This window comes from Panthera pardus, unplaced genomic scaffold (genome assembly GCF_024362965.1).
Source record: "Panthera pardus isolate Hobbes unplaced genomic scaffold, ASM2436296v1 HiC_scaffold_7, whole genome shotgun sequence".
NCBI lineage: Eukaryota > Metazoa > Chordata > Mammalia > Carnivora > Felidae > Panthera > Panthera pardus.
In genome coordinates this window covers 149,875-171,600 of record NW_026527002.1, presented here as the reverse complement: position 1 = coordinate 171,600, position 21,726 = coordinate 149,875, and the positions used below count along the sequence as shown (strand labels likewise).

General features: G+C 37.6%; 1 protein-coding gene and 1 pseudogene across 1 annotated transcript in view; one reads left to right on the top strand and one right to left on the bottom strand.

Moving 5' to 3' along the window:
• The window catches only part of SPIDR (scaffold protein involved in DNA repair), a 481,060-nt gene extending 466,329 nt beyond the window's left edge, over positions 1-14,731 (bottom strand). Inside the window, exon 1 of the mRNA XM_019428877.2 lies at positions 14,593-14,731. Within this exon, the coding sequence (XP_019284422.2) occupies positions 14,593-14,625 (33 nt within the window). The 5' untranslated portion in view covers positions 14,626-14,731. The remainder of the gene's footprint in view (positions 1-14,592) is intronic.
• On the top strand, positions 2,640-3,399 carry LOC109254733 (deoxycytidine kinase-like; annotated as a pseudogene).
• Positions 14,732-21,726: the final 6,995 nt, after the last annotated feature.

The following is a 21,726-nucleotide window of genomic DNA, read 5'->3' as shown; positions in this document are numbered from 1 at the left end:
TCTGCTCTAATCTTTATTATTTCCTGTCTTCTGCTGATTTGGGGTTTTATTTGCCGTTCTTTTTCCAGCTCCTTAAGGCGTAAGGTTAGGTTGTGTATCTGAGATCTTTCTTCCTTCTTTAAAACGGTCTGGATTGCTATACACTTTCCTCTTATGACCTAACAACTCAGGCAACAACAGATGTTGGTGAGGATGAGGAGAAAGAGGATCTCTTTTGCATTGCTGGTGGGAATGCAAGCTGGTGCAGCCACTCTGGAAAACAGTACGGAGGTTGCTCAAAAAACTGAAAATAGAACTACCCTACGACCCAGCAATTGCACTACTAGGCATTTATCCACGGGATACAGGTGTGCTGTTTCGAAGGAACACATGCACCCCATGTTTAGAGCAGCACTATCAACAATAGCCAAAGTATGGAAAGAGCCCAAATGTCCATTGATGGATGAATGGATAAAGAAGATAAGAGATATATATATATATATATATATATATATATATATATATATCTTACCACTTATATATATACACACACACATACACACAATGGAGTATTACTTGGCAATCAAAAAGAATGAAATCTTGCCATTTGCAACTATGTAGATGGAACTGGAGGGTATTATGCTAAGTGAAATTAATCAGAGAAAGACAAAAATCATATGACTTCATTCATATGAGGACTTTAAGAGACAAAACAGATGAACATAAGGGAAGGGAAACAAAAATATTATAAAAACAGGGAGGGGGACAAAACAGAAGAGACTCATAAATATGGAGAACAAACTGAGGGTTACTGGAGGGGCTATGGGAGGGGGGATGGGCTAAATGGGTAAGAGGCATTAAGGAATCTACTCCTGAAATCATTGTTGCACTATATGCTTACCAACTTGGATGTAAATTTTTAAAAATTAAAAATACAATTAAAAAAAAAAGTAAATTTCAAATCACAAATTACAGAACCTAGTTATTAATAGGCAATGTATTAAAATACACAACATGTAATGGGAACATGTTTAGAACACATAAGTAAATTCAACAAGTTACTTTAAAAAACTCATGGAGGGGCACCTGGGTGGCTCAGTCAGTTAAATGACTGACTCTTGATTTTGGCTCAGGTCATCAACTAGTGGTTCGTGAGTTCGAGCCTGCATCAGGCTCTGCACTGACAGTGTGGGGCCTGCTTGGGATTCTCTGTCTCCTGTCTCCCTTTCTCTCTGCCCCTCCCCTGCTCGCTCTCTCTCTCTCTCTCAAAAATAAACATTAAAAAAAAAACAAAAAAAACTCATGGCAAAGAAAGCTGTAGTTACATACAGGGAAATCTATAGTTGTAAATGCCTATTTTTTTTAAAAGAAAGATCTCAATTTAATAAATCTTTCATCTTGGAAAATTTGAAAAGAGCAAGCTAAATCCAAAGCAAGCAGAAGGAAGGAAATGAGAACAATTATGCAGAAATAGGTAAAACAGAATTAAAACAAAATAAACAAAATCCAGAGTTGGTTCCTTGAAAAGATCAACAACATTGACAAATCTTTAGGTAGACTAATCAAGAAAAAAAGAGAAAAAATTCTAACTGCAAAAATCAAGAACGAAAAATAGAGAGGAGTCCTATCAAAGTTACAGAAAGGATTACAAGGGACAATATAAGAACAACTGCATGCCAACAAACTAGATAACTGAAATAAAATGAACGACACAAACTAGCAAAACAGACTCAAATAGAAATAAAAATACTCATGTATGAATAAGTATAATAGCTTGAATTCATAATTTAAAAATTTACCACAATGAAAATCCAAGGCTCCAATGGCTACACTGGTTATTTATACCAAACATTTTAAAAAGCATTAATACCAATCTTTCACAAATCCTTCCAAAAAATAGAAGAGGGAATATCTAATTCATACTATGAAATCAAATGCCCTCATAACAAAATCAAAGACATCACAAGAAAACTATAGACCAGTACCTCTTACAAATATAGATTAAAAAAAATCCTCAACAAAATACTAGCAAAATGAATCTAGCAACATAAACTACGGGTTATACACCATAATCATTAGGGTTTTTCCCCTAGGAATGCAAGATTTATGTAACATCCAAAAGTCAATGTAATACACTATATTAAGGGGAAAATAGGATTATCTAATTAAATTGTAAAAAAATAACTAACAAAAGTCAACAGCCTTCCATGATAATAATTCTCAACATACTAGCAACAGAACACTTCTTCAATCTGATAAAGAATATCTGCAAAAAACTCACCTAACATCATACATAATAGTGAAACACTGAAAGTTTTCTTCCTAAGGATCAAGAAAAGTATGTCAGCTCTTACCACTTATATTTAATATTGTACTAAAGGTTCTAGCCAATGAAATTAGGCAAGAAAAAATAAAAGACATGCAGATTGGAAAGGAAAATGTAAAATTATCTCTATTCAGAGATGATATGATCTTATATGTAGAAAATTCTAAGGAATACACACACACAACTATTAAAATAAATGAGTTCAGCTGCTGCAGGCAGGAGCTCAGCCTGCATGTCAAAGCATGTTCTTTGGTGGCGTGAGCCCCAGTACGTACATCTATGGCCACTTCCCACCCCTCCCTGCCCAATGTGCTCAGGCTACCACAAGACCAGAATGGCCACCCCATCCAAGACTAGACGCCCATCTCCCATGACCAGCTCTGAGGGGACCTGCACGAAGAAAACTGTCATCGAAAGGAACATTGCTTCAGGGAAGACATTTGTGAATATTCTTAAACAGGTCTGCAAAGATTGGGAAGTGGTTCCTGAACCTGCTGCCAGATGGTGCAATGCTCAAAGTACTCAAGACGACACTGAGGAACTAACATTTTAAAAAAGTGGTGGGAATGTTCTTCAGATGATATATGAGGAACCTGAATGACAGTCTTTTACCTTCCAATCATATGCCTGCCTCAGTCGAATATGAGCCTAGCTTGCTTGTCTTAATAGCAAGCTCAAAGATGCAGAAAAGCCTGTATCAATTTTTGAACAACCTCTATATAGGTATAGGCATAGTTTTGTATCTAGTTTGTATCAGTATGACTACATGAATGAAACAGAGTAGGCAATTTATCAAGACTGGTATGAGTGGATGAATCTAAAGTTTGGCCAAAGCTCTGAACTGGATGGAATCAGTTATCTTTGAGCCACTGCAGAGAAATGCTTGAATAGAATATGGGAAAGAAATGAAGACCAAGGCATTCTTGAATATATACAGAAGCTTCACCATAAGCATGAAAGCTGAGTCCTGCATAGAACACTGAAAATCAACTTTGATTTTCTACAAGAAATCCCTATCTTAACACTGGATATTAACGAAGACTTTCAAGGCAAATATGGTTGAAAAGGCCAAAGAATCTTTGAGTACTTTGTGATCTTGCTGAAGACTACAGGCAACCAAATGATTCCAGGTACTTCAGCTTTGTGTATCCTTCATAGCTTCATATTCATTCAAGTCTCTAGAAAACCCAGGATTTCTACCATTTTTGTTCCAAGAAAAAAAAATTTTTTTTGATGAATTCTACATAAGAGTTTATGAGCAGTTTCTTTTTTGCTTAAAAAAAATAAAGACATTTAATTATCTTTCACAACAGAGAGTCTGGAGGAAGATGGTTCCAAGTAAGTACAGGCTAAATTCTGTCATAAAGGACCCAGTCTCCTCCTGTCTCTCCCCTCCATTATTCTCAACAGGCTGGCCTTTATTTATTTGTTTATTTGTTTTTTTCCTGGTGCTTCTTATTGCACTAGTGACCAGTTTCTTCACTGGGAACTTTAATGTTACATAGTAAATGGTAATGTGTCCTGTGTAAATTAGCACACTTATTAAAAGTTGAAAAGTGGAATTTAAGGAATCCCTACAAAAGAGTTATAAAGTTTTATTTTAAGTATTTTTCATTAAGTGCTTCCCCTTCCATCTTAAGTTATATGGAAGATAAGACCAGTTTAGTATTTAATCACTTCATTGATATTTACTAATGTGTCTATAACACATTAATAAGTAAAGGAGCAGGTCAGACTTTGTTCCCATTTTGTAATGGCATAACCTAGCTTATGAGTCATTTAATCTTTTTCTGCTTTTGTTTCTACATCTGTGGCATGGGTGAGACTAGATTCATCTTCTTTTGCATTGGATTTTAGAGGATTAAAGAGGAAATGATAACTTAAAATGTTTTTGTCCTTAAAAGACAAATGAGTATAAAGATTCAATGCACATGGAGCTTACTATAGCTACCTACTTTCTCCCTTCTCAGACAATTCTTTTAGAATAGAATATTACTGCTATAGTTAAAGGATTGGCTTAAAATTTAATTGTCTTTAATTCACTTAAGGTGAAAGTATAGATTTCCTTAAATTGCTTCCCATTTTTATAGGTAAAACATTAGTGGAACATAGCAAAAGATAAGTTTTTCCATTTTATTTTTTATTGACCCTGTACTAGGAATGAGTAGTTTTTCTTTATCTTTGTACTCGGTGAGAAGTCAAAAGAGATACTAAAGACAAAGAAGATTATTTTCTTAGCAGTTTAGTCTCTTTTGTCCCAGATCTTACTTCCTGTCCCATCCTGCTTTCCCTAGGGTCTAGATTAATTAGGTGGCCTATTTTTTTTTTTAAGTTTTAATTTTTTTTTTTTTTTTTTTTTTTTTTTTTTAGTAATCTCTACACCCAATGTGGGGTTTGAACTCATGACCTTGAGATGCAGAGTCACATGCTCTTCCAACTGAGCAGGTCAGGCAGCCCAGCAGCCTGCCATTTTAAAGTTTAAATAAAAGTCACACATTTCTACTTTGAGACCATCATGGTCATGCTTCAGAGCTTGCTTTGCGTCTCTATAGAGTTATACTTTAGGGGTTTTTCTCCTTTAAATTACTGATAAAAATGATCTTGTTTTACATATTCTGTATCTTGAAAGCATTATCATTTTTGTTAAATATATATTAGGAAATATATAAAATAATAAAGACAAGGTAGAATAAGTTTTTAAAATCTGCATGGATTCATTTTAGGTCTATAGGTAAAGATTTTCTCCACGTTTGTTCAGTTAGGGTATGCAATATTTAACTTTTCTACTTGACGTTTTTGAAAAAAAATCTATGCTTTTGAAACTATTATTTTCCTTTCTTTTTAAAATGTCATTTTTTGTTTAGTTTTGTTTTGATAATCAAGGATTATAATTTTGTAGGCTAACAAATCTAGATGCACTGATCTTTGAAAAGGAAACTTTATTTCAAATGCTATATTCCCCATGTATATTAAAACTGTCTCATGTTATTGTATGGGTTTTTTTTGTTTGTGTTTGATACAAATGAATTTGCTTACTAAATATTAGCTTAATGAATAAGTATAAATCTCAAAAATAAAATAAAATAATTGAGTTCAGCAAAGCTGCAAAATGCAATCTCAATATAAAAAATCAATTGTATTTATATATACTAACAATGAACAATACAAAAATGAATTTTTTTAAAAACTGCATTAACAGTATGAAAAAGAATAAAATACTTAAGGAATAAATGTAACTAAAGAAGTACAAGATTTTCACGGTGAAAACTATAAAATACAGTTGAAAGAAATTAAAGATCTAAATAAAATGGAAAGACATCCCACATTCATTAATTGGAAAACTTAATATTAAGATGGCAATACTCTACAATTTATTTACAGACTTAATCCAATAAATATCCCAGGTGGCTGGTTATAGAATCTGACAAGCTGATGCTATTATTCACATGGAAATTCAAGGAACCCAGAACAATTTAAACAATCTTGAAATAAAAAAAAAAAAGACTTCACAAGCTACCATAATTAGGAAACTATGGTAATGGCAAAAGGATAACACATAGATTAATGGAAGAGAATTTATAGTTAAGAAGTAAACTCTTAGGGGTGCCTGGGTGGCTCAGTCAGTTAAGTGTCCAACTTCAGTTCAGGTCATGATCTCATGGTTCATGAGTTCGAGCCCTGCATTGGGCTCTGTGCTGATAGCTCGAAGCCTGAAGCCTGCTTCGGATTGTGTCTCCCTCTCTCTGCCCCTCCTCTGCTCACGCTCTGTCTCTCTCTCTCTCAAAAATAAATAAACATTAAATTTTTTTTTTTAAAAAGAAAGAAAGAAACTCTTACATTTATGGTCAATTGAATTTCAAAAAAACAAACAAACAAACCAATACAATTTAGTGGGGAAAGAATAATCTTTTCAACAAATGGTGCTGGGACAACTGGATATCCACATGCAAAAGAATGAAGCTAGACACCTTACACCACACACAAAAATTAACTCAAAATGAACCACAGGTTTAAATGTAAAAGCTAAATAATAAAACTCTTAGAAAAAAACTCTCTGAAATAAATCTTCATGATCTTGGGTTAGGTAATGATTTCCTAGATATGACACCAAAAGCATAAGCAACAAAAGTAAAGATAGATTGTGGACTTCAAAATTTTTAAACACTTGTGCTTCAAATGATACCATCAAGAAAAGAGAAAGTGCACAGAATGGGAGAAAATATTTGCAAATCATATATCTCATATAGGAGTGGTATAAGAACTTATAAAGAACACTAACAACAGTAAAAAGATAAATAATCCAACTAAAACATGGGCAAATAGCTTGAATAGATATTTCTTCAAAGAAGACACAAAAATGGCCAAGAAGCACTTGAAAAGACATTCAAAATCATTAGTCATTATGGAAATGTAAACCAAAACCAAAACAATTTTGCCCATTAAGATGGCTAAAATCAAGAGATAGGCAATGACAAGTGTTAACAAGGATATGGAGAAATTAGAATGTTCACTCCTTGCTGGTGAGACTATAAAATGATGCAACCTCTTTGCAACAAAGCTTAGCAGTTCCCTAAAATTTAATCATAGAATTACCATATGATCCAGCAATTATAATAGTAGGTTTATATCTAAGAGAAATGAAAACTTATGTCTATCCAAAAATTGGTACGCAAAGGATCATAGTAGTATTCTTAATAGCCAAACAGTGGAAATAACCCAAATTTCCATCTACTAATGGATTTTTTAAGGTGATATATCCATACAATAGAAAATTATTTTACCTTCAAAGAAAAATAAAGTATTGATACATGCAATAACAATGGGTGAACCTTGAAAACGTTACGCTAAGTGAAAGAAGCCAGTCATGAAGACCACATGTTATTCCATTCATATGAAATATATACAGTAGGCAAATCCATGAAGACAGAAAATAGCTTTTGGTTGCCATGGGGTTTCTTTTCAGGGTGATGAAAATGTTCTATAGTTAGAAATATGTGCCCAACTCTGTGAATACACTAAAAATCAGTGAACCTTATACTTTAAAAGGATAAATTCATTATCTATGAAACTGAATCATTCATACATTGCCAGCGTGACTGTAATACTGTACAGTCACTATGAGAAACAGTTAGTTTACTATAAAACTAAACATCCAGGGGAGCCTGGCTGGCTCAGTTGACAGGGCATGTGACTCTTGATCTCGGGGTTGCAAGTTTGGGCCCCACGTTGGGTGTGGAGATTACTTAAGAATAAAATCTTAACAAAAGAAAAAAAGAAAAAAAGAAAACTAAACATCCAATTACCATATGACCCAGCAGTTACATTCTTAGGTATTTATCTTAGAAAAAGAAAAGCTATGTTCAAACAACAATCTGCACATAAGTGTGCACAGCAGCTTTATTCATAATAACCAAAACTGGAAATAGCCCAGATGTCCTTCAACAAGTAAAATGTTGAGCCAAACTGTAGTACGTGCACTCCATGGAATACTACTCAGCAATAAAAATGAACACTACTAATACACAAAACAACTAGTATTAATCTCCAGAGTATTATGCTGAGTGAAAAGAAAAAAAGAAAAAGAAAATGATCCCAAAATATTATAAACTGCATGGTTTCATCTCTGTAACACTTTTGAAATGATGCAATGTTTAAAATGGTGAACAGATTAACAACTGCCAGGGGTTAGCAGTGGGAAGCGAGAAGGTATGATGGATTATCAAAGGGATCCTTGAGCTAACAGAACGTTCAGTATCTCTAGTGGTGGTGGCACATAAATCTACACATGTGTAAAAATGTACCAACGTAAATACACATACCTCCAGGGAAATCTGAATAAGATAATTAGATTGTATTAATGTCAAAATATTGGTGGGATATTGTACTACAGTTTTGCAAAATGTTACTACTGGAGCAAACTGGGTAAAGGATACATAATATCTCTATTATTCCTTAGAACTTAATATAAATCTACAGTTATCTCAATTTAAAAAAAAAAAAAATGCCTCTCAGGCACAGAATTAAGTACAGGAAAGAACAGGGCAGTGATTGCTGGTTTTCATGAGAAACTATTTTGTACTATTTTATCTTATTTGTAAGCATATATTATTGATTAAAAAGAAAGAATATCTTCTCCCTTAAATAAGGTATATGTGTGACGTACCTGACATATAGAACATCTTTGATAATGTTAGCTCTCTTTCCCTTCCATTTGAAGAACAAGACAATGTAGACAGACTAAGATGTCAATACTAAGTAGCCTGATTCTGAGTAGAGCCACCAGTAAGCCATCTGATGAGGTTACCAAGGGCTAAAATTGGAACCGTAAGGTATTTCTACCAAGATAACTATGAGAGAATCTCTCACCATGACTGAACAACTTTAAAAGAAAGCCCTCTTTCCAGTCCTTCTTCAGCAAGCTAAAAGTAATTCCAGGGAAATCTAGAGGCAAAGTAGTAGAGCACATACAATAGATTTGCCGTCATATAAAAATCCTTTCATGATCATGGTTTTATTATTAACTGCTTTCATCACCACTAACATTGAGTGCTTTTATGTTCAGTACATCATTTCATGCATTCTTATCATTTAGTCTCCATGCTAATGCTGCAACATATAGGTATTATCCCCATTTTATAGACAAACTACAACTTAGAAATGTTAGGTATATTGACCTAGTCAGAGAGATAGTCAAGGGCACCATGTCAAGATTTTCCTCATGTATTTCCTCATGCTAGGAAATATATTCTAGCCACTAACTCTGCATGGTCTTATTTTAACAAAAGTGCCTGACAATAACTATCATGTGCACCTTCCACACAAAGAAGGTACCCTGGCCTTGTTTCTGACTGAGTATCTGTGAATCTGGGAATACTCTGAATATCTGGGAATTCACTGAGACTTTAAGTCTCAAGTCCATTCATTTTATCATAATGTCTGCACTCTATGCCCAACGGCTCCAATGTTGCCTTTCAAGCATTAAAATTCCTTTCCTTCCACCAACTCACTTTACCAATCACCAATCCACAGGGCTATCGTAAAAAGACCCACAAATGAGAACTTCCTATTTTCTTATTACATGTCCTTGGTCATTCCCTAGTCCTCTGCTCACACGCATTCTTCCGTACACACATACACACAATCACACACATTCATGAATTCCATACTCACTCTTCCCTTTACCTCTCCATGTCACTGTCATAGCTCAAGCCATCACATCTTCCCCAAGGTTAAAGTCTGCCGTTGTAAAAATCAGCCAACCTCCCATCTATTGACCTCTCCTTCCCTATGGTCTCAGAGGAAACATGTTCCTGTTCTCCATACTAACCTTCTGTAACACAATCCAATCTCTGTAGTAAAGGGTCCTTACTTTCTCCACGGGCTCCATCCCTCTGGCTTCAAAGAAGCAAATATCTCCCTTTCTTGAGAAACACTTTCACCTGAAATGGAGCCTTGTGTACTCGTCAGTTCAAACTGACATATACATTATATTTAGTTAATATCTATCATCATGCCCACGTCATTATGCAAGAAACACCAGAAATTAAGTTTTTGTGATGATAACGCAAAGGATTAGGGAAGGAAGGTGCCATCAGGAAGATGTAATTTTCCTTTTCTCTTTTTTAGGATGTTGCCGACATGGTTTTTCCTTCAGTGGGAAAAGAGCTCTACGATTCAGGGAGGAGAGCTATAATTTAGTCTGGGGAGGCAAAAGGAGTGAGAGGGTGTATCGGGAAATCTCAAAAGGTAAGCAACTAGGAAAGGGGAGTATTAGCCAGTCATTCGTGGCTATTTAGCAAGGAAAGGAAACAAAGGATAAAAGAAAAAAGAACTTGAAGTGAGGGGCCTAAGGCAAGAGGAAGAAAAGAACTAAAATAGTGCCAGTCTTTGAAGCAACTGCCTGCTCTCCAACAGCCCAATCTCTCCCTTGGGCTGAATTTTCACCTATCTGTATATCCTAACATCAGGTAAGAAGCAACTAATTCCCCTCAACTTTTCCGTTTTTCAGAAGTTCAATTTCTGAGTCACCACTGATTCTCCTCTTTTCATCTTTCAATGTCAGGTGCATAAATCTCATCTTCTTTTTATAATTAATCAACTCAGTCCTCTCCTAATACCATTCCCAACTCTACCACTTTAGTCCATGACCACATCAGCTTTCATCTTAAGAGTCCAGAAAGATCTATATAGCTTGCCCAAAATTACAAAATTACTCAGTTGCAGAGCTGAGGCTAGTACTCATGTCTTCGGAATAAGGTATTTCCTTATGTGTCTTCAGATCTAGAATACTTGCAAATCTTTTAAACTAGTACCATTTTCATTCCTTCATCAGATACTTAATAGGTACCTAATATGTACAAGGTATTATGGCAGGTGCTCTGGGGCACATGGGGTGAACATAATCTTAAAATGTCTACATCATAAGGATAAGTACAGGTAAACCTAATAATATAAGACATGAAGCTATTAAGAATAATACAAAGTTCCACAGGAATACAAAATAAAGTTCATTTACAACTGGGATGATTAGAGATAATAGATGATTATAGATAGATGATTTGAGGTGGTACTTGACAGATAATTAAGATTCCAGTAAGCAAAAATGGAAGAAATGGCATTACTCCAAACTAAGAACATGAACAAATACCAAGAGGCAAATGAAAACAGCCTAAAGGATAAATAATAATGAACAAAGTTATAAAGTTAAGGAATAAGGTATGGCCACATTATGGAAGCTGTGAATAAAAGGCTATAAGAGCCTAAACAAAGAAAGCAAGGTCTGGAAGTGACTACATGAGTGCAAATCCTGGTTTCTTCACTTAACTGCTGTGTGACTTCGGAAAAATTAGTTAACCTCTCTACTGTGCCTCAATTTTCTTGTCCATAAAATGAGACTAATAATAGTACCTAATAGGATTGTTGAATTAAATGAGTTAAAAAAAAAAAAAAAAGAGCCATCTGTAGGGGCACCTGGATGGCTTAGTTGGTTAAGTGTCTGACTCTTGATCTCAGTTCAGGTCTTGATCTCAGAATCATGAGTTCAAGCTCTGTGCTGGGTGTGGAGCCTACTTAAAAAAAAGAGAGAGAGAATCATCTATAAATGAATTAATACATCAGAATCATGAGTTCAAGCTCTGTGCTGGGTGTGGAGCCTACTTAAAAAAAAGAGAGAGAGAATCATCTATAAATGAATTAATACATCTATAAGGCTTTGAGCACAAGTTAGGTCCAAAATAATTGATTATGTAGACAATAAGAAGTGAAATGCTTAAGCAGAGGAACAACAGTATTAATTAAAGTGGTGTCTAAGGGAAAGTCATCTCTGAAGATGGAACAGAAGCAAGCTACATGGCTGGTACCACAAAAAAACTCCAAACACAAATTACTTTGGGCCTGACCTAGGGTGACAGAAAAGGAAAAAGGAAAAAAGTATTGGGGGAGCTAGCCTCCAGGATCACTTCCTATCATTCCTACCTCTTGGCATTCACATCCTCTGTAGCCCCTCTCACACTGTACATGGTTGATCTATGTGACAAAAAGAATAGGACAGAAGAGGTGGGATGTCACTTTTGAGACTGTTATAAAAGACACCAGGGCTTAGCCCCTCCCTGTCTCTTTCTCTTCGGAAAGCCAGTCGCCATGTTGTGAGAACTGCCCTACGAAAGTGGCAAGGAACTGACACTCGCTAACAAACACACGGGTGAGTCTGGAAGTGGATCCCCAGGCTCTGTGACCCTTCATTTGACTGTACCTTGTAGAAGACACTAAGCTGGACCCAGCCAGTTGAGCCATTCCCAGATTTCTGACCTTCAGAAACTATATGAAAAAACAAGCACTTATTTTAAGCTGCTTCAGTTTTGAGACAATCTGTTAAACAGCAATAGATCACTCATATAATTATTGACAAGAAAAACTGGTAAGTTCTTGAAAACTAATAGAATCAGAGGGCAGAACTGAGTCTCAAGTCAAACACTAGGATTTCTAAGGATGTACTGTGAATGCCTGACATTAACTTTTGGTTGCCAAGGCATCCATTTCAGAAGACATCCATCTTGAACAAACACAGCACCAGTTATATGACACAAACCAACAAGATCAGGAATTAAGCTGCCCCTACCCACGAAGGTCCCTCTTTCAGAAAACCCTCGGTAACCTACATAACTGACTATCTGAGTGACTTCACTTCTCCCTTCTGGTGCTCTAATTCCCACCCTTAGGCTTTAAATTAGCCAATAAAGAATGAACCTCCAAAACCCTAGACACCCCACCCTCAGACCTCAGGTTTTCTTGCTCTCCTCTTCCCCCAGCCCCCCTCCACCTCACTGGGCAGCACGTGGGTGTGCAAGGTACCCTCCAGGACCTGGGAGTTGTAAATCTTGCTCCTCAAACGTCCCTGATGTTTGTTGCTGAAGTGCATCCTGCAATCATGACAATAACCACAAGGTCTGGTCCAGCCACAACACTGGCCCTGCTCAGGGAAAACGGCTCAGTACAAGTAATCCAGGGGCCCAGGCAAGTGCCTCGGGCATTCCTAGTCAAGCATCACTGTCAACAGACTGAGACCAACAACTTGCAGGAGAAACTGTCAGGGCTTAGTGGATTAAGGGTAAGAAATTGATAATTTCATGATACACTGAGTTTAAACGGAGCTCAAGGAAAAGGTCAAATACACATCTGAAAGCTATATAGCTGTGACAGCTAACTCAAAGTATGAGGTTGCCAAGAATAAATGTGTAAAGTAAGAAAAAGCACAAGGTCAAAACTTAGAACATGGCAGGAACAGAGTAAAGAGAAGTAAACAAGCAGATGCCAGACAGGGAGGGAATCAGGATAAGCAACAGACAGGGATGCTCCTCCCTCCCGCCCCCCCAAAAAATCAATAAAAGCACGTGATAAATGTGTCAAATGCTAGAGTGACCATGATTTAACAAATTCATATATTTCCTTGATTTTTTTTTTTTTACATTTGACTATATCTGGAATCAGGATGTCTCATAATCAATAGGTATGTTTGACAGAGGTTTCTTTTACTCCACACAGTTACAAAATTGAGACTGACAATCTTTCTCTGCTTTCCAGAAGCAAAGAAACATAACAGTGATAAGGAAGCTGAACCAGTATATGTGGACTCTTTTTTGCCAAGAAGTTTTTGGTAAAAGGAAAAAGTCAAAAAAGGAGGCCCTGTGTTTGCTTTTTTAAATTTTAGTATGATGAGACAAGCATGTTTGTAAGCAAGGAACTTAGAAACAGCTTTTTCAAATTTTTTTTTTAATATTTCAGTTTATTTTTGAGACAGAAAGAGACAGAACACAAGTGGGGGAGGTGCAGAGAGGGAGACGCAGAATGTGAAGCAGGACCCAGGCTCCCAGCTGTCGGCACAGAGCCCGATGCAGGGCTCGAACCCACGAACCGTGAGATCATGACCTGAGGCAAAGTCGGATGATTAACGGACTGAGTCCCCGAGGCGCCCCAGAAACAGCTTTAAAAAGGCCATGGCAAACACAATCTTCGGAAGGAAAAGATGTACTCACAAATGCAAGTACAATCATTTACATATCATTAATGTAATATTCCTACACACGCACTCCGTGCCCAGATACTGTGGTGTAATTTGGTATACACAGTTTGGCAGCGGTTGGCTTCGGACTCCTCTCCCACCGACGCAGGAATAGAAAGATTCAGAAACAGTTTGGGATAGAAAGGAGAAGTGTGGCAACACAGATAACGGGGGGTGGGGGGGGGGGTGGCGGATGGCACATCCATTCCAACATCCACCGCTGTCATGTGTTCTACGACAGTCAAGAAGAGACAATGCCAAACGCTAGCGAGGGTAAATACAGCTCCCACGCTAGTTCCAGATTCAACTCCTGTCGCTCACTTCCGTCACCTCGCCAGCTGCGACCTCTCCGCTCCGCACCTCCAGCGGTTCCCCCTGCCCTCCGCATCTCACCGGGAAGGCGAGACGCCGGACGGCCGGCGGGGGGCTGCTTCCGCACACCTGGGCGACAGACCGACCTCAGGAGAGGCACACTGCGAGGCAGGCTCCATCCACGCTCACCGACAGAACCAGCCGCAGCCTCGCCAGAGATCACGGGCCAGCACAGCGCCTGCCTCTCACCCCTCATAGCCTCTGGCCGGCCCAAGCGCTCCCTGCGCCCCGCCGGCCCGGCCGATGGGGAACGGGAGGGGGTAGGACACACTGGCGCCGGAGGGCTACGGGGAGACCGCTGAAGACAAAGCAGAGAGAGCAGGCCTGGCGTGGCACTGGTTCCCAGTCTACAACTTACCTTCCGGGTACACGAGGTACCGCCGCCAGGCATCTCTGGACGCTCAGCCACCTCCCGCGCGGAGCCTTCGCAAAGGCTCGCTGTCTCCTCAAGGTGCCGGAAAGCAGCGCGCCACCGAAGTCGCTCCGCGCGCCGCACTGCGCGCTACAATTGGCGGGTGCTCGGGCGAGGGGCGGGGCTTTTCCGGACACAAGGCCCTCCCCGCGCTGCGCGCCACGCGCGCGTTGGGATTGGAGCGCTGTCGGCGGTGGGGCGGGGCTTCTCCGCCACTCCTTGCTTTCTGGGCACAAATGGGTTTAATAAAGCTGGGCTGTGAATGTGGGTAGTCGGTTACTCACCAGCTCTGAACGGGAAGGGGTTAGTGCCGTTTATCGCACTTTCCTTGTTGGGGTAGAGGTTGTGCAGAGCGAACTCTGGACAGGCTACAGTGCTGTCCTTGAGTTCCTGGTTGGGAGCTGCTACGCGGGTGCCTCTCGCGGGGTCAGCCGCCAAGTGTTTTTTCAAAAGAAGCTCATATGTGGTCTGTTTTGTCAAGCAACAACTGACCTTACATGAAAACTCGCAGTACGCTACAAATTCAATAATCAATACTTAAGGAATGGTTCTAGCTGCCTAACTCCCAAGAAAGGAGTGTTCTTTCCCTATGTATTGGGGCGGGGCCGGGGATAGGTTAGGTATCCTGAGCAGAAATTCTCAAATATAGGAGACATTAAAATCGCCAAGATTTATAGTAACGAGGCATGACTGGATTTCAGATTCTGTAGGTCTAGGGTGGTGCCAGAGAACGTGTGTTTCTGACAAGTTCCCAGATGATATTTGATGTGGAGAACGAAGGTAAAAGAAATCTAGGGGGAAAAAATTCCTTAAATTTACAGCCCATTGACAAATACTTGAGACAAGCAGAGTGACCTTCCTCAAGGAGCTTGGCTGCCTCTATGTCAATTCTTTGTTAGAGGCAAAAGGCAACCTTAGCTTGTCATTAGCCAGACCTCCAGGATCCTGTAAGTTTTGGTTAACATATGAAACTCCCTTTGGAAACTTCCTTTTTTCTATCTCCCCAAGACGCATGCTAGCAATCATCCTCCAAGCATATGGCCCACTGATGCGTATCTGAAGGGTCTCGTGACTAAGGTTTTATTAGATAGTTAGTAAGTGATCTTTTCCTAACAACAGCTAGCCCCTTAAGGTCCTGGAAACCTTGTTTCCAAATTCTTTAGAGACTTAAACTATCCCTAGCCCCCTGCTAACTTGAAATTATATAATCAGCCACTCCTCCTCACAACCCCAGTGCAGCTCTTTCTACTCACTGGTTCTGTCCCCGTGCTTTAATAAAACCACCTTTTTGCATGGAAGACATCAATATTGTTGGTGTTGGTCCTATAATTCACTTTGAGAGCGACAGGCAACCGCCATTTCTTAGATCCCACAAGTGAGTATACTTAAGTGTCTCATCACTTTGAGAAGTAAATTTAAAATGGAATACAATGGGAAGGGGAGCCAGGACTGAGTAGAAACCCAATTAGATCACAAAGTCTAACCAGGTAGGAATGTTCCAAAATAAAAGCGTCTGTTGTAGAAAAAACTAAAACAATGATTTCAGTAAGTTGACAAAGTATCAGCTAGGGAAAGAGAAAAGCATTCTTCATTGTACCCTTATAAGTATAGTGGAAGCGGAGTTTGGTCTTCTGCTTCAAAGAAGCACTTTTTTTTTTTTTTTTTTTTTTTTTGCCTTTGTAAGAATACATTGCTTTGCTATTTATCCATTTTCCCTATTCATTTGCCATTATTGCCTCAATTAGGCCTTCTGACACAGTTTGACCATTTATCGTGTCTATCCTTTGGATCTTTATTATATATCTCCACCAGACTTCTCTATGCCATTCAGCTATAGCCTCATTATACTACCTGTCTGTAATCGCCACTTGAATGTCTGAGAAACTCTTCAACCTAAATTTTTCTCCTCCCCAAATAAGATAATTCTCCATCTCAGTAGTGGCACTAACATCCACCCAATAGCTCATGCTGAAACCTGGGATTTTCGTGAACACTTTTGTGTCCCTTATCCCAGTCCTGTCTGTCCCACTTTCCATTTGTAAATTTTGTCATCTAACCACTCATTCTCAGCTGCCACTGCCATATTCCAGGTCATAATTTCTTTTGCCCAAACTACCCAGTAGCTTCTAATCAGTACTTCTTCATCTACTCTTGCCCTCATCTACCACATACATAGAATCCATTCTCCATGTAAACATTCTAATGATGTCTATGCTGTCCATATTAGTCTTCCTTTCAGTTGCCAAATGTACTCTGAGGCCTCAGGGTATATGGATTTGCTACTCCATTTGCCTGAAAGGCTTTGGCCTCCTTCTGCCATGTCACTTCATACACAGCTATTAAAAATTGTTCATGCTGACAGATGGATACAAGGAGGTTTATAATATTATTCCTTACTATTCATATGTTTAAAAATAAATTTTTTTTTTAATTTTTTTTAACGTTTATTTATTTTTGAGACAGAGACAGAGCATGAGAGGCAGAGAAAGAGGGGCAGAGAAAGAGGGAGACACAGAATCTGAAACAGGCTCCAGGCTCTGAGCATTCAGCACAGAGCCCGACGCGGGGCTCGAACTCACAGACCGCGAGATCATGACCTGAGCCGAAGTCGGACGCGTAACCGACTGAGCCACCCAGGCGCCCCAAAAATAAAATTTTAAGTTGAGATTTTTAAAAACCAAAAACAAAAAAAAAGAAACAAACAAAAAACCCTGAATCTGATCTTAGTTTCTTTGAACTCCCAAAGCTAAAACCCCCCGTTCATTTTTACATATCCTATGATACTTTGAAGATGTTCTAATAAGCATAATTTAAACAATTATTATAATTATCATCTGGCTCCACCTCTGAACCGTAAAGTAGTAACATTTCTTTCTTCTTCACATTCATATCCCCAGCACTTAGCACAATGTCTTCCATGTACAAAGCACTCAAATAAATATTTGCTGTAATGAACTAATAATTATGAAATAATTATTTCTAATAATTTGTCTGAGGTCTCACAGCTACAAAGTGTTTAGGATTAGAACTGTTGTGAGGTTCATGTTTTCTCCACTATATCATTCATAACATAGTATAATTATGAGGAATTTTCAGTTGAACAGAGACTCAGCAAAAGTGAATTACCCATAAGAAAGATAAGCCTGTGCTAGAATGGATTTTTGATTCCTACCCAGTCCTATCTTATCAACAAATATTCAATGCCAAAACATAAAAACAAGTGGGAAAAATTTTCTATTAACTCTTCTCATCAAAATTTTTGCCCTAGTTCTTGTTTTGCAGATATCTGTGGTTTTCACTCTGCTTACAAGGATCCTAAGGATTCCATGAAAGGAACATGGAGTCTGTTGAGGGTAAGAGTCACAACAGGATCTCTCCTATATCACCAGGAGAGGTCTTCTTTCCTCTGTTTTAAAAATAGGGTGAGATTTCACTTAAAAAAAATAATAAATTTGGGGAAAGAATGTTTGAAATCCACTAGTCTAGTCTATATCTTTTTCTAGCCTAGTAGTTAAGAGTGCAGTGGGCTGCAAGTGAAGACAATATTTGAATGTGAAAAAATGAAACTGTAAATGTATTAGAATAAACCTGATCAAAATTCATTTATAATTTTTTTTGGGAGGGGTTCTAACTATGACTCAAAATTCACTACTCATTATAGAAAATATTGATAAATTCAACTGCATAAAAGCCTTAACTTATGCATGGCAAAAACTACAAGCTAGTAAAAGACAAATGACACAATAGGAAGACTATTTGGTACTCCTCTCATATAAAAAGATTACTCCCCTAAAGTATTAATCGCGCTTGAAGTCAGGAAAAAATTACCAACAACCCAATAGAACATGGGCAAAAGACTTAAAGTGTTCACTGAAAAAGGGACACAAATGGCCTTTGTACCTATGAAAAATGTGGCACCTCAGTAGTGAGAAATGCAAATTAAAACTGCACACCTAAAATGTTGGCTGAAATCTAAATACTTGACAAAACACATTAGGGTAAAGGCATTCTCATAAATTGCTAGTGGAAGTACAAAATCATGGCATCCCTGTCAAAGGGAATTTGGTAATATTTTTTCAAAATTACAAGTGCATTTATCCTTTAAGCTAGTAATCTCACTGCTGGGAATTATTCCTACAGATATACCTGCACCTACATGAACTGATAAGTATAGAAGGATATCTACTGCAGTATTATTTGCAATAGCAAAAGACTAGAAATAACTGACATACTCATTTACATAAAGTAGACTGTTAAATAAACCATGGTATACCTTCACAATGATCTCTAGGATATATTCAATGAAAAAAAGCAATGGACAGACTAGGGTTCATAGTGAGTTGCCTTTTTAGTGTATGAAAGCAGAGAAAATATATTTGTGTTGCTTGTGTCTGCATGAAGAAATACTAGAAATATAGAAGAAAAAAATGAACTTGATACGGAGTTTTATTCTGTAGAGAGGAGAGGAACCAGGTAATTGGCATGAAAGGAATAAGACTTATGCATTTTGATTTTTTTAGATTTATTTATTTTTGGAGAGAGAGCACAAGCAGGGAAGGGGTGGGGGGGGTGGGGGTGGGGCGCCAGAAGATCTGAAGTGGGCCCTGCACTGACAGTAGTGAGCCCGATGCAGAGCTCAAACCCATGAACCATGAGATCATGACCTGAGCTGAAAGTTGGACGCTCAACCGACTGAGCCATCCAGGTGCCCCTATATTATTTTGATTTTTGAGCTGAACATATACTCATTCAAAAAATATAGATTGAAAATTTAAGAAAAATGGGCACTATGTTCTGGAGTGATGATGGTTGCACAACTGTAAATATAGTGAAAACCACAGAATAGTACATTTTAAAGGGTGAATTTTAGGCTGTTTGTCTTATATCTCAATAAAACAGTTATTTTTTAAAATGTGGTCAGGGACTGGCAGCATCAGCATCATCTGGGGAATTGTTAGAAATGAAAATTTGGGGGCCCTCTCCTAGACCTAGACTGACTAAATGAGAAATTTTATGGGTGGAGCCTGGCAATCTATTCTGACATGCTGTCCAAGTGATTCTGAAGCATGCTCAATTTTGAGACCTCTTGACTAGATGGAAGTTGGTAGAGGTAACAAGTTCTTGCACAATAGTAATCTGAAAGCATCTTACTACTACATCCATGCACTCAGGATAGGAAGAGACGTCCTTCTCAAACTTCTTAAAATCATGAACAACAATAATGTCAATAATCATAATAATATCTAACATATTTGTGCAGGCACTGTATTATTAATCTCTTTACACGAAATGAAAATAAGTGTGTAACCTCCTACATTAGGACATAACCAGATAAGTGCTCAAAAGCTGTTAGCTATTTGTTTACCTAAGATTTATTATTATTATTTTATAATTTATTATTCGCCTTAGATCTTTTTTAGCATCTCTTTTTCCAGTTTTATTAAGATATAATTGACATGTAGAACTGTATAAGGTTAAGGTGTATATCATACTAATTTGACTTACATATATTCTAAAATGGTTACCATAATAAATTTAGTTAATATCAATCATCTCATATAGATATAAAAGAAAAAAGAAAGAGAAAAAATTGTTTTTTTCTTTATGGTGAGAACTCTTAGGGTCTACATTCTTGAAAACTTTCAGAATGCATCTCCAGTATTTATTTGTCTTATAACTGAAAATTTGTATCTTTTGACCACCTTCATCCAATTCTCTCTCTTCCCACCCCCTACCTCTGTAACCACAAATCTGATCTATATTTCTATGAGTTTGGGGTTCCTTTTTTTAAGATTACATATAAAAGTGAGATCATACAGTATGGTCGTTCTCTTCTGACTTATTCCACTTAGCATAATTCCCTCAAGATCCATCCATGTTGTTGCAAATGGCAAGATTTTCTCCTTTTATGTGACTGAATATTATTTCATATATACACACATACACACACATGTAATATACAGTATATATTGCATATATATTCCAATAGTCTATATATACACCATATATGTGTGTCTGTCTGTGTGTGTATACCATATCCACCATAGCTTTTTTTATCCATTCACCTGTCATTGTACACTGCCCTGAGGTTGCTTCCACTTTTGGCTATTGTAAATAACACTGCAATGAACATGGAAGTGCAAATATCTCTTTGACATAATGATTTCATTTTCTATATGCCCAGTAATAAAATTGCTGGATCATGTGGTATTTCCATTTTCCATCTTTTGAGGCACTTCCATACTATTTTCCACAGTGGCTGTACCAAATTACACTCACAATAGTGCACAAGCGTTCTTTTTTCTTCACATCCTTGCCAGCACTTGTTATCTCTTGACTTTTTGGTGATAGCCATTCTAACAGGCATGAGATAATATCTCATTGTGGTTTTAGTTTCACTTCCCTGGTGATTACTGATGCTGAGTAACATTTCATGTATTTGCTGGCCATTCACATATTTTCTTTGGAAAAATGTCTGTTTGTGTCCTTTGCCTATTTTAAATTGGATTGTTTGTGTTATTTTGCTGTTGAATTGAATGAGTTCTCCATATATTTTGGATATCGGATATCCCTTATCAGATATATGATCTGAACATATTTTCTCCTATTCTGTAGGTTGCCTTTTAATTTTGTTGACTTTTTTCTCTTGCTCTGCAGAAGCTTTTTAGTTTGATGTAGTCCCACTTGTTTACTTTTCAGTTTGTTGCTTGTGCTTTAGATGTCAGATACAAAAAAATCACTGTCAAGACCCATGTCAAAGAGTTTTTTCTCTAAGTACTCTTCTAGAAGTTTAATGGTTTACAGTCTTGCATCTAAATTGTTCATTTATTCTGAGTTATTTTTGTAAGTATTGTACAATAGGGATCTAGTGCATTCTTTTATGTGCATGGATTCTTATAATCCATGAACAGGGGATACCTTTCCATTTATTTGTGTCTTCTTCAAAGTGTCTTTCATTGATATCTTGTATTCCTTAGTGTCGTGTATTCTCTCACATCCTTAATTAAATTCATTCCTCGGTATTTTGTTGTTTCTGTATTATAAATAGGATTATTCTTACTATTATAATTGAGATAATTT